General features: G+C 51.0%; 1 protein-coding gene across 17 annotated transcripts in view; it reads right to left on the minus strand.

Moving 5' to 3' along the window:
* Window positions 1-11,129, minus strand: part of MYO18A (myosin XVIIIA) — a 146,974-nt gene that overhangs the window by 35,162 nt on the left and 100,683 nt on the right. For all 17 annotated transcript variants that reach the window (XM_080982729.1, XM_080982728.1, XM_080982724.1 and 14 more), the window contains 6 exons: window positions 10,295-10,384; window positions 9,417-9,536; window positions 7,872-7,983; window positions 7,018-7,145; window positions 5,572-5,726; window positions 341-464 (listed from right to left, as the gene is read on the minus strand). In XM_080982729.1, the coding sequence (XP_080838855.1) occupies window positions 341-464; window positions 5,572-5,726; window positions 7,018-7,145; window positions 7,872-7,983; window positions 9,417-9,536; window positions 10,295-10,384 (729 nt within the window). The remainder of the gene's footprint in view (window positions 1-340; window positions 465-5,571; window positions 5,727-7,017; window positions 7,146-7,871; window positions 7,984-9,416; window positions 9,537-10,294; window positions 10,385-11,129) is intronic.

Raw genomic sequence — 11,129 nt, forward strand, 5'->3', positions numbered from 1 at the left:
TGGGCCTCAGTGGCTATTCCATCCCTGCTCAGAGACACTGTTGGGGAATCATGGGACAAGAAAGGAGATTCTGGCTAAACATTAGGAAGAACTTTCCGACACTGGACTCTCCTTCACTGGGGGGGTTTTAAGCAGAGGTAGTAGGACCATTTGTCCAGGATGCCTTAGTTGAGATTCCTGCATTGCTGGGGGTTGGACTAGACAATCCTTGGGGGGTCCCCCTTCCAACTCTATGATTCTGTGACTGAATCTGGGACCTTATGCATGCAAAGCTAGGTCCTCATTTCCCTTTTTTGGGGGGGGGGGTTCAGTTTTCAACGCTGCAGGACAGAGCACCCACCTCAAGCTGCTGCTTGAGGCTGAACACCTCGGCGATGAGCATGTCCTTCTCGCGCCCCAGCTTCTCCCGGCCCAGCTTCTCGCGATGGGCCTCTTCGTGGGCCTGTGAGAGCTCGCTGTCAAACCTGTGGGTGAGAGAGACACATGCGCAACTCAGAGTCTGCGCTCTGCTGGCTGAGGATACCTAGCCTGCTCCCTCTGCCACCTGGGCTGCAGCAACAGCTGCCTTCCTCCATTCCTTAGTGCAACTCCATCTGCTGCATGTTTAATTTAATATAAATATGTATATGTTGCTGTGGGGGGGGTGTCCGCCGAAGCAGCTCTCAAACGTAATTTAAAAAACACAAACAATAAACTGAAATTATGAACCAACAACTTCACTAAAAGCAACGCAGCAGCACCGTTAAGAAAACTCTGGGGACAAGGCAAAAACAAGAGCATGCCTAATTTAACAGAACCATTGTGGTGGTGTTTTCTGAAGGATGGGAGGGCAGAGTTTAAGCAAGACTTCCAAGGCCTGTGTGCCAGTGAAGGTCTTGCTCCACATTCGCACAAACTGTGGCTCAGATGGTGGCAAGACATGGAAGAGTCTCAGGACTCCATACTGAGGTCCAGCTGGGAACTGCCACCACTAGGTAAGAGGCTGGGAGGCCCCTGGGCTCCACCCTGCTCCCAGGAACATCACAACTATTAACATTGAACTATGGAACTCCACTCCACAGGAGGCAGTGAGGGCCAGTAACTTGGGTGGCTTTAAAAAAGGAATAGACAAATTCATGGAAAAGAAGGGCTATCTGCCACCACAGCTGGAGGCAGCACTGCTTCTGAATACCAGTTGCTGGAAACCGCAAAGAAGGGAGATTGCTGTGATTGCTTGCAGGTTTCCCTGTGGGGCATCCGGTGAGAACAAGATGCTGGACTAGATGGGCCACCGGCCTGATCCAGCAGGCCCTTCTTATGTTCTTAAATCGGGAGCATGACGGTGTCTGTCCTTGAATTAGGGCCCCTGCCGAAAGAAGCTTCTTCAGGCCCAAACCATAAACTGAGAACGTCGGTTTGAGAGCTGCTCACATGCACCTGATCTTATCCCAGCAGCCAGAAAAGCAAGAATTTTGCTTTTTAAAAAGTTGTTTTTAATGAACTGCTAATACTTCCATTTTTGATGGGTATTAGAACCACAATGGCTTGTTTCTGGAGAGATCTGAACAAGGCCAGTATTTATTTCTGGTGTGGGAACTTGCTTTATTAGATAAAGCTCAACCCACAAGCTATGCACTTCCAGGGGAAAATGTTTTTAAAAAATAAAAATTGCAGAGGTTTGCTTTCTTTTTATTACATATGTCAATAAGGAACAACACGGTCCATCACCTCCCTCTGCTTATCAATGGATTTGGTTGATTCAATAATATATGCTATTATTGCTCTCTAAGATTCATCCCACCGGTAACACTAATGGGTTTTATTTTATCCCATGTTTAAAAGCATACTCAAACTTTTACTTTTATTGTACCAGCCTGGTATGTGTGTGTGTTGCTAATGATGTTAGCTCAATGAAAAGAAAACAGGGGGAAATTAAAGGGTTTCCTCACAAAAGCTGAATTCTGCACTTGCTATTGAACTGATCGCACGGCGGAAGACCTGATGGACGGGTGATTCTGGAGGCAAGCCTGCTCCCACCTCGCTGTTTTGAAATCAACCTGCAGCCTCGATAGCTGCGCACACAGAGCCCTGGCACAGCCATGGGGAGCTCGTTTCGCCTCCTTCCCGCCCCCCTCCCTCTTGAAGCTACCGCCTGCCACCCGCCTGCCACTCGCTAGCTGGGTCCCCTGCCAAGAGCCTTCCCCCCCACCCCTCTGCTTTAAACCTGCTCTCAGCTGGGGACCTCTCAACTCCTCTGTTTACAAGCCTTTAATTTCCACCAGAAGAGCCGCAAAGCAGGGAGCAAATTGCAGAGAATCCTCCCCGGTGCCTTCCCTGAATTGCTAAACGAAAGATCCTGCCTGTTATTGTCGGGGAGCTGGAGGGGAAATTAAGAGAGGTGTGGAGGATGCAAGGTGTGTGGGAAGGTGGGGTTAAGGGCTTGCTGGCAGAGAGAGACAGCGAGCAGAAAAGTCAATGAAGATGAAAGCCTGCACAGGAAAGGAGGGCTACCAAGCAGGCACAGGCACACACAGCGTTCGGAGTTCCTGCTGGGTCTGGGGCCCAGCTAGCCGAGCATCTTGTTCTGGATACTAGCCACAATGGCTGTGCTCTTGGAAGCAATATTTCCGCTGGGAATCTCAAGTGGGGAAGGCGCTGTTGTGCTCAGGTCTTGCTTTCTGGCTCCCCCCTGGGAAATCTAGCAGACCACAGGATGCCGGGCTAGATGGGGCCCCCTTTGGCCTCATCCAGCAGGACTCTTCTGATGTTTATGGGTGGCACAGCAGTTACAGATCAAATCAGGGAAGCCCTGAGTTCAAATCCCTGCCCAGCCAGAGAGGGAGAGGGAGAGAGACTGTCCCCAGCTAACAACCTTATAGGGTTGTTGTGAAGATAACACAGGGTAACTTGGGCTAGATGTGGCCTTAAAACAAAAAGCAGCATCACGATAGATGCTGGAGGCAAAGACCAAGAGAAGGCCTGTTGCCTCTCCTGCCCCACTTGTGGGCTTTCCAGGGCTAGCCACAGCTGGAACCCAGAATGCTGGATGACATGGAGCCTTGGCCTGAGGCAGGAGAACTCTTTTTATTCCTTCTGTCAGCTGTGCAACAGAGCTAGCCAAACTCAAATGACTGGTATCTGGGGCTCCAGATGAACCCCATGGGGTGTGTGAACCCCACTGACTAGAGCCACCCAGGGGTCCTGCCCTACGTCACCGGAGGCCTCAAGGACCCTCTCTTGCAGGGCGGGAGAAAGCCACAGCGGAGCCGGCACAAACTCCTCTCCAATTTCTATCCTTGGCTCCGTGGTGAAACATCAGTGTCGCCCGCCCATTTATTTAGTGACCCATGTTAAACGTCCAGTCAACTAATCCCCATTCTTCTCCGCGCCGAGTAATAAATAGCGGCATTAACGCGGGCTCTGCTCTTCGGAAATTGAAATTAATTAGGTTGATTCTCTCACTCGCTGGGTCTCTCTCTTTTCTTCCTCTCTCTTTCTGCCGTGTGATCATTACCATAATGAGATGAAAGCGTCTCCACTGCTTAATAACATTTTTTTCCTTAGGAGGAAAAAAAAGTGAACGGAGTCTCGTAATGGGAGAGGAGATGGTGAGGGAAGGAGAGGGCAGGGGGAGGGGGGAGAAGGATGGAGGGCACAGTCCATGCTCTGATGCTAACGGCTCTCCAGACAACTTCTCAGTTCCTTAATTGCTCATCATTAGATGGCACTACCTGGATTTGCAGCAAACAGCAGCGGCGGGGGGTTGGGGGAGGGACACACACAGGCTGCCTTCTCTGGCCATTCTGCCCCAACAAAGTTGAGCAGTGAAATGAGATGCAGATTGGTGGGGAGAGGAAAGTTAGGTGAATCTCTGCAACGCACAGGGACAAGGCAGTAGCACCCGCAGAGACACAGCTGGCATCTTCCGCACAGGAGGGGACACTCTGCGATGGGACTCCTGGGGGTGGCAAGCTAAACTGGGGGTGGGGGCTCTCCTGGGGAAGGAGCAGAGAAACCTGCACATAGTTAAACTGTGGAACTCACTTGCAAAGGAGGCAGCGATGGCCACCAACTTAGACGACTGCTTTAAAAGAGGCTTAGACCATTTCGTGGAGGAGGTGAGGGCCATCGAAGGTTACTAGCCAGGATATCATAGAATCATAGAATCATAGAGTTGGAAGAGACCACAAGGGCCATCGAGTCCAACCCCCTGCCAAGCAGGAAACACCATCAGAGCACTCCTGACATATGGTTGTCAAGCCTCTGCTTAAAGACCTCCAAAGAAGGAGACTCCACCACACTCCTTGGCAGCAAATTCCACTGTCAAACAGCTCTTACTGTCTTACTACGGCTCTGCTCTGCCTCCATGGCTGGGTGGGCAGCAATGCTTCTGACCACCAGATGCTAGAAACCACAGGGAGATCGCTCTGATGCTCAGCTCCTGTTTGAAGGTTTCCCACAGGCATCTGGTCGGCCACTGGAGGACAAGATATGGGACTAGGTGGGCCACTGGCCTGATCCAGCAGGTTCTTCTTCTGTTCTTGACGGTCAAATTAGCACAATGCTGAATTCCACCCAATAATTAAAATTACACAGCACTGGGCGGGGGTGAATGGACCTAGGACTGGACTTCACGGGCTGCATTGTTGAGCTGTGCTCCCACCAACACACCCTGAGGCAGGTGCTACAAGGCATAGCTGTCAACTTTTCCCTTTTCTTGTGAGGAATCCTATTCGGAATAAGGGAATTTGCCTTTAAAAAAGGGAAACGTTGACAGCTATGCTACAAGGGGACGTCAGAAATTTGTTCCTACAGAACCAGACTGAGCAGAAAGTCGACTGGGCTCTATCGGCAGATCAGCTGGGTGGAAGAGGCAATGTGGTGCGGTGGTTAGAATCCTGAACCAGGACCTGGGCGACCAGGGTTCAAATCTTCCCTTGGGCGTAAACCCCACTGGGTGACTTTGAGCCAGTCACTATCTCTCAGCCTAGCCTACTTCACAAGGTTGTTGTGAGATTAAAATGGGGAGGGGGAGAAGTGTGTACACCACCCTGAGCTCCTTGGAGAACAAACGAACAAAATGATCTGAAGTAGATGAGACACGGGTTTCTGACTCCCAGATTGCTTCACCATAGGTCCCTGGACACGTTCTCAGGTCAGATGATGATGCCATCTTGCTGAAGGTCAGGGCCCAGTCAGTGCCTGGAGGGGGGAGACCACCTTGGGACTCTCCCCTGCTGCACTGCATGCTGTTTTGAGTGTCATAGTGACAGATGTGAGAAGCATTCCAAAGCCACAGCAACAGCAGAAAGAGGCCTCCCACACCCAAAGCCCCTTCCCTAAAAAGCACCTGTTGGAATTCCTGATTTGTGCTAAGAATAGATCTGTACTTTGCACATGGAGGTTGCCACAGTCTATGGCTGGGAAGGTGCATCAGGGAATTGGAACTGTTCTACAACGGCCACCAGCACCAGTGGGCTGCTCTTCCACACCCAGCTGCAGTCGGCAGGCCTTGGGGATCTTACAAGGCAGAGCTCTTCCCACTCCTGCCCGGCGACTGGCTCAAGGCCCTCCCCACCACCCGCCTCTCACCTGCGCTGCTTCTTCTCCAGCTCATGGTTGCGGCCTTGCTGGCCTTCCAAGTGCAGCTTGGTGTCCTGCAGCTCGGCCGTCAGCCGCTGGCACTTCTTCTTCAGCGTCTGCAGGGCACGCTGGCTCTCCTCGCTGTCCGCTTGCAAGTCGGTCAGCTGTGAAGGGAAGAGGGCCGTCAGAGGACCTGGGAGAAAAGCCTGGCTGCTGGATCAGGCCAATGGCCCATCTAGTCCAGTGTCCCTTTCTCACAGTGGCCAACCAGATGCCCCAAAGGGAAGTCCACAAGCAGGGCCTGAGCGCAACAGCCCCTCTCCAGTTGCTGTTCCCCATCAGCTGGTATTCAGAGGTAGACTGTGCCTGGGCATGGAGGCTCTCCTGAAGAAGAGACTGGCTGCTGAGTCAGGCCAAAGAAGACCCATCTCGTCCAGTATCCTGTTTTCACGCTGGCTGGTCAGATGGGATGATCAGGTGCCCTTTATGGGAAGCCAACAAGCAGGAACCAGGCACAAGAGTTCTCTCCCACTCCTGCAGCTTCCATCAAGGGGTATCCAGGAACATTGCTGCCTCCTATGCCCTTTTAAAATGTGTGAGGTTTTATTTGGGGGGGGGTGTTATTGGGTTGTTGTTTTTATTTTGATTATGTATTTTGTGGTTTTATGTTCTGATTTTATTCTGTGAACCACCTCAAGACCTGCGGGTACAAGGCAGTATAAGAATTCAATAAAAATAAATAAATAAATCCAGCCATAGAGGCAGGGCATAGCCATTTGTGGGCTTGGAGGGTACTGAACGATTGACTTAGTCCAAATTTCTGCCCCTCCCCACACAAACCCTCTCCATTCCAATCTCTCTCTCTCTCCCTCTCACTTTCTCTCTCACAAAAGGTTTAATATGTGCCACGACCAGACAGCAAGTGGATCTCCCAGTGCGTTTACAGAGCAAACTGTTCCCAGGAGAATTAAGACAGCATCATGGGCCACATGACACAGGCCACTGCAATGGTCAGCCTGTTTCCTTCTTCCCAAGTGGTGCCCAAGTCTGGCCAGAAATCACGCCCCCCCCCCCATTTTAGGAGGAAAGAAGGGAAGGTTGTGGGACTCGTTGTGCAACGGCAACTAAGTTGCTACACTGTGCCAGCAGCCAACACAACATGCCCATAAAAGCAGAGGTGGCAAAGCAAAACAGTGGAGAGTGCTTTTAAAAACTTAAATGATACAGACAACTGCACAAAGGACCTCGCAAGAGCACGCAACTCCCGCCAATTAGTCACGAGTTGTGGCAGAAAAGGGTGGGAAGAGCAAGGCATCCTGGGAAACTGAGAGAGAGGGGATGGGCTTTGGCAGCACAGAGGAAAGGGCTGCCCGGTGCCCAGCGCATCAAGGTGTGCTGAAGGGAGAGGGAGGAGGAGGAGAGGCCAGGTGACTGTGAAAGAGAGAGAAAACTGACCCGTCGCTCCAGCTGCCTCTTGCCCTGCTGCTCCACCTCCAGCTTGTCCTCAAACTCCTGCTGCAGACGCTTCTTGGTGAAATCGATCTCGCGGACGGCGCGCTCATACTTCAGGCGCCACTCGCCACCTGCAAGGAGAAGGAGGCAGAGATGGAACAGAGGTTAGGCAGCCAAGGATGAGCTGGGAGAAAAAAAACTCGTCCTTATCCCTTTGTGGAGCAAGAACTTGGTGGCAGATGGGTTGGGTTCAGAAATGAAAATGTAAGGACATAAGACGAGTCTGGCTGGATCAGGCCAATGGATCCTCTAGTTCTCACAGTGGCCAACCAGATGCCCCAAGGGGAAGCTCACCAGCAGGACCCAAGCGCAAGATCACTCTGTCCCCCTGCGATTCGCAGCAACTGGCATTCAGAGGCATTATGCCTCTGATGGAGGTGACAGAACAGAGCCATCATGGCAAGTCACCACTGACAGCCTTGCCCTCTATTAATCTGTCAAATCTAAACACTTACATTTCCAGACCAGCCTCTCCAAACCATGAGGACTAGTAACTTAACTTTAAACATAAGAGACCAAAGCTTGAGCTATCTGAAATCCATCTGCTTTGCATAATTCAGACTACTGCCAAATAGAATTATGTATTCTGTGGTTTTATATTCTGATTTTATTCTGTGAACCGCCCTGAGACATGCGGGTATAGGGCCGTATATAGATTCAAAAGGAAGGAAGGAAGGAAGGAAGGAAGGAAGGAAGGAAGGAAGGAAGGAAGGACTGGAGAATGGACAGAGAATGGGGGAGCTGGACACAGCCAAGACAAGGAGCAGGGACTGTGAATGTTTTTTAGGGAGGCCCACCTGAGTCATCGTCGTCCATCTCGCCGTTGAGCTCAGCGGCACGGATAAGACGGGCCTCCATCACCTCCATCTCCATGGAGTCCATCTGCTTCTTAAGAGCATCGTACTTGGCCTGGAAGGCGGAAGAGGCAAGTCACTTCAGAACACACAAGGGGCTGACAAGGCCGCTGCCCTGACCCCACTTCATCAGTGGGGCAGACCCTGCTGAGATGCTACTGTGCAGGAGGAGGTCAGGTGGCCAAAGGCAGGGCTGAGATCAGATGGGCCCCAAACATTATTATTGCATTATTCAACTGCCTTTTACATCCATGCTAAGGCAATTCACAAATGGTTATAACAAATAGCTAAAAATAGTTTTTAAAGGGGAACAAAGTGAACACCTTAAGGCAGAGAGACTCCCAGCTGAGAAAGCTTGTTGGAGCAAAAATGCCTGCAATGGTTTCTGGAGAGTTCAGATTGTGGGCGCCTGTCGTGTCTCGACATGGGTCCTGTTCCCCAGAAGGGAGGCAGCTGCACTGACAGCCCTGCTCTGCGTTACTGCAAAGTGGGCGTCAGATACTTTGGGGACACAAGGTGGGAGTTTGTAGCAGCTGGAGGCTGGCAGCTTCAGCAAGCAGGCAGAAGCCCAAGGCTGCTTTCTTGTGGGGATTTGTTTCCTATTTATTGCTATATCTGCGTTCACCCAATGCAACCTCAGGGACCTCCCCTGTGCAGGGGTCAAACACTCAAATCTCCCGTGCGCTCAGGAGCACCACCGCTTTCCAGAGGGAGGAGAAACATCAAACAGAACAAACCTAGAAGCAGCATTCAGAAGAAGGCTGACCTGGCCCCCCAGGGCTGATCTCTTTTGGGGGGGGGGCCAAGCAAAGCCCTCTGTGTTTTATTTTGTTTATTCTGTCAGGTGTGTAAAGCCATTTCTATGCTGCTTATGATGGCTCTTTTATTATTAAATTATCCCTTTGGGAAAGTACATTATCATCATCTCCGGAAACAATCTTTGGAAACTTCTGTCAAAGGGCAGGGAGACATGTGCTCATAGAATTAGGCCTCACCCACCCAATATACATTTAAAGCCCTATCATACCACTTTAAACGGTCATGGCTTCACCCAAAGAATTCTGGGAGCTGTAGTTTATTGAGGGTGCTGAGAGTTATTAGAACACCCTCCACTCCCTTCTCAGACATACAATTCCCAGGATGGCTTAACAACCAATCCTTCTTCACAGGGAACTCTGGGAAATGTAGTTCTGGGAAAGGGAACAGGGGGTCTCCTAACAACTCTCAGCACCCTTAACAAACTACACTTCCCCAAATTCTTTGGGGGGAAGCCAAGACTGTTTAACGTAGCATGATACTGACTTAAATGCATGGTGTGAATGTGGCTTTAGTGCCACGCAGGAACCCAACTGATCTGGCACAGGAAGCTGAATGAAAACCATAGAGTCTTTCTTTGGGGTGGCTAGGTTGGGTTGGGACTGAGGGGCACTTGCTTAACCCTGCCCCACCCCCCGCAAAGCGTCCTGGATTCTGCCCCACTTGGCTGACCTGCAGATCCTTCATGTCCTTCTCTGCTCGCAGCCGCTCTGCTGTCTCAGCGTCCAGGAGCTGGGAAGCAGATTCTCCCGTGTTCCTCTCGTCGGTCAGTTCTGAGCTCAGCTCCGAGATCTAGAGATGGGGGAAGTAAGTGGCAGGGTTGGGATTTTGCACACTACTTTCACTAATATGTGCCCTTTTTATGGACACTTTACACTAGTTTATGCCTTTATGCACCCGCCCTGTGGAACACCCTCCCACCTGATGTCAAAGAGAAGAACAACTACCATACTTTTAGAAGACATCTGAAGGCAGCCCTCTTTAGGGAAGCTTTTAATGTTTAACAGACCACTGTATTTTAATACTTTGTTGGAAGCCTCCCAGAGTGGATGAGGAAACCCAGCCAGATGGGTGGGGTATAAATTATTATTATTATTATTATTATTATTACTAGTGCACATTCCTTGGCTGGAGACCAACACTGGAAAATTTGGATTAGGGTAGGTTCACTTTGAAATGCAAAATTATTTGAATTTCTTCCCCTCTCCCCCCCACCATCCCTGCTGGGGCGTGACCTGATCTAAGGTAGTTCACGACAGCAGCAGCAGCAGTACCCCCATCACCACCACCCTACAAATACATGGTATAAACAAACCAACAAAGAAACTGCTCTCCGGCTGCCTGTCTGAGTTAAAGGCGTGTCTGCAAAGGCTGGATCCTGCTGCACTAAGTCCTGGGTTGCTGTGTGCAGCTCCTGACTTGGCTCTAAGGAGCCTGGATCCTCCTGCCCTCCACCCTGCTTCCGTGCAGCTCCTAGCACACGCTTCCGGGGCTGGAAGGGAAGGCTCACTTAAGAGGCGAGAGCTGGGGCGTCCCGGGAACCACCTCACCTTGCTCTCCAGGCGGTCGCTGCTGAGTCGCAGTTCGTTCCTCTCCTTCTCCACCTTCTCCAGCCGGCTCTTCAGCTGCTGGATTTCCTCCTGTTCAGAAGGCAAAGGCAAGGTCAGGCCAAAGGCTGTCAAGCAGCAGCAGCAGCAGTGACCAAGTCCCAAGAGTCCCTGCCTTGGGATTTGGAGCCACAGCGTTAGTCAAGAGAGAAAGACCTGCTTGGATCCAGGACTGTTATTATGACCATCTTCAGAAGTATTGTTTGAATTTATATCCCACCTGCCCTCCCAACTAAGTCCAGGGAGCCAAACACACAAGAGATGGAACGATTAAAGTATATTTAAAATGTTTCCAATTCAGACACAGAACGGCATGCAGAAGGACCTTGATTAAAAAGGATCAGGGAGCAGGTGGGGAAAAGACCTTTCCCTAAGACCCTGGGAAGCCTGTGTGTTTCATCCAAGGATAGAGACAGACCTGAGCAACAGGCCGCTTGTTTTTTTAATGTCCAGACAGGGAAATGAGCCGCTGTGCGTTTCTCCCTCCCAAAAGGCCTCGGGGCAACCTGAAACCTGCCCTGCACCATCTAAGCCTCATCGGAGTGTCTGCTGCCTCCTCCCTCAAGGCCCTTACAAGACGCAGGCTGGTGGCTTCACCACCAGACAACTTCCTTCCTCACCTGGCTCCTTTGATTTGTTTACTAACTAGCCTGGGATTAAGAGTTCTGGAGGAGGAGTCAGAAGCTTGCACACTATTTGGTGATGTTTCAGCTCATGGGCAGGCAAACTAAGGCCCGGGGGCCAGATGTGGCCCAATCGCCTTCTAAATCCAGCCCGT

Source organism: Podarcis pityusensis (genome assembly GCF_964106645.2).
Source record: "Podarcis pityusensis genome assembly, chromosome: 15".
NCBI classification, from domain to species: domain Eukaryota; kingdom Metazoa; phylum Chordata; class Lepidosauria; order Squamata; family Lacertidae; genus Podarcis; species Podarcis pityusensis.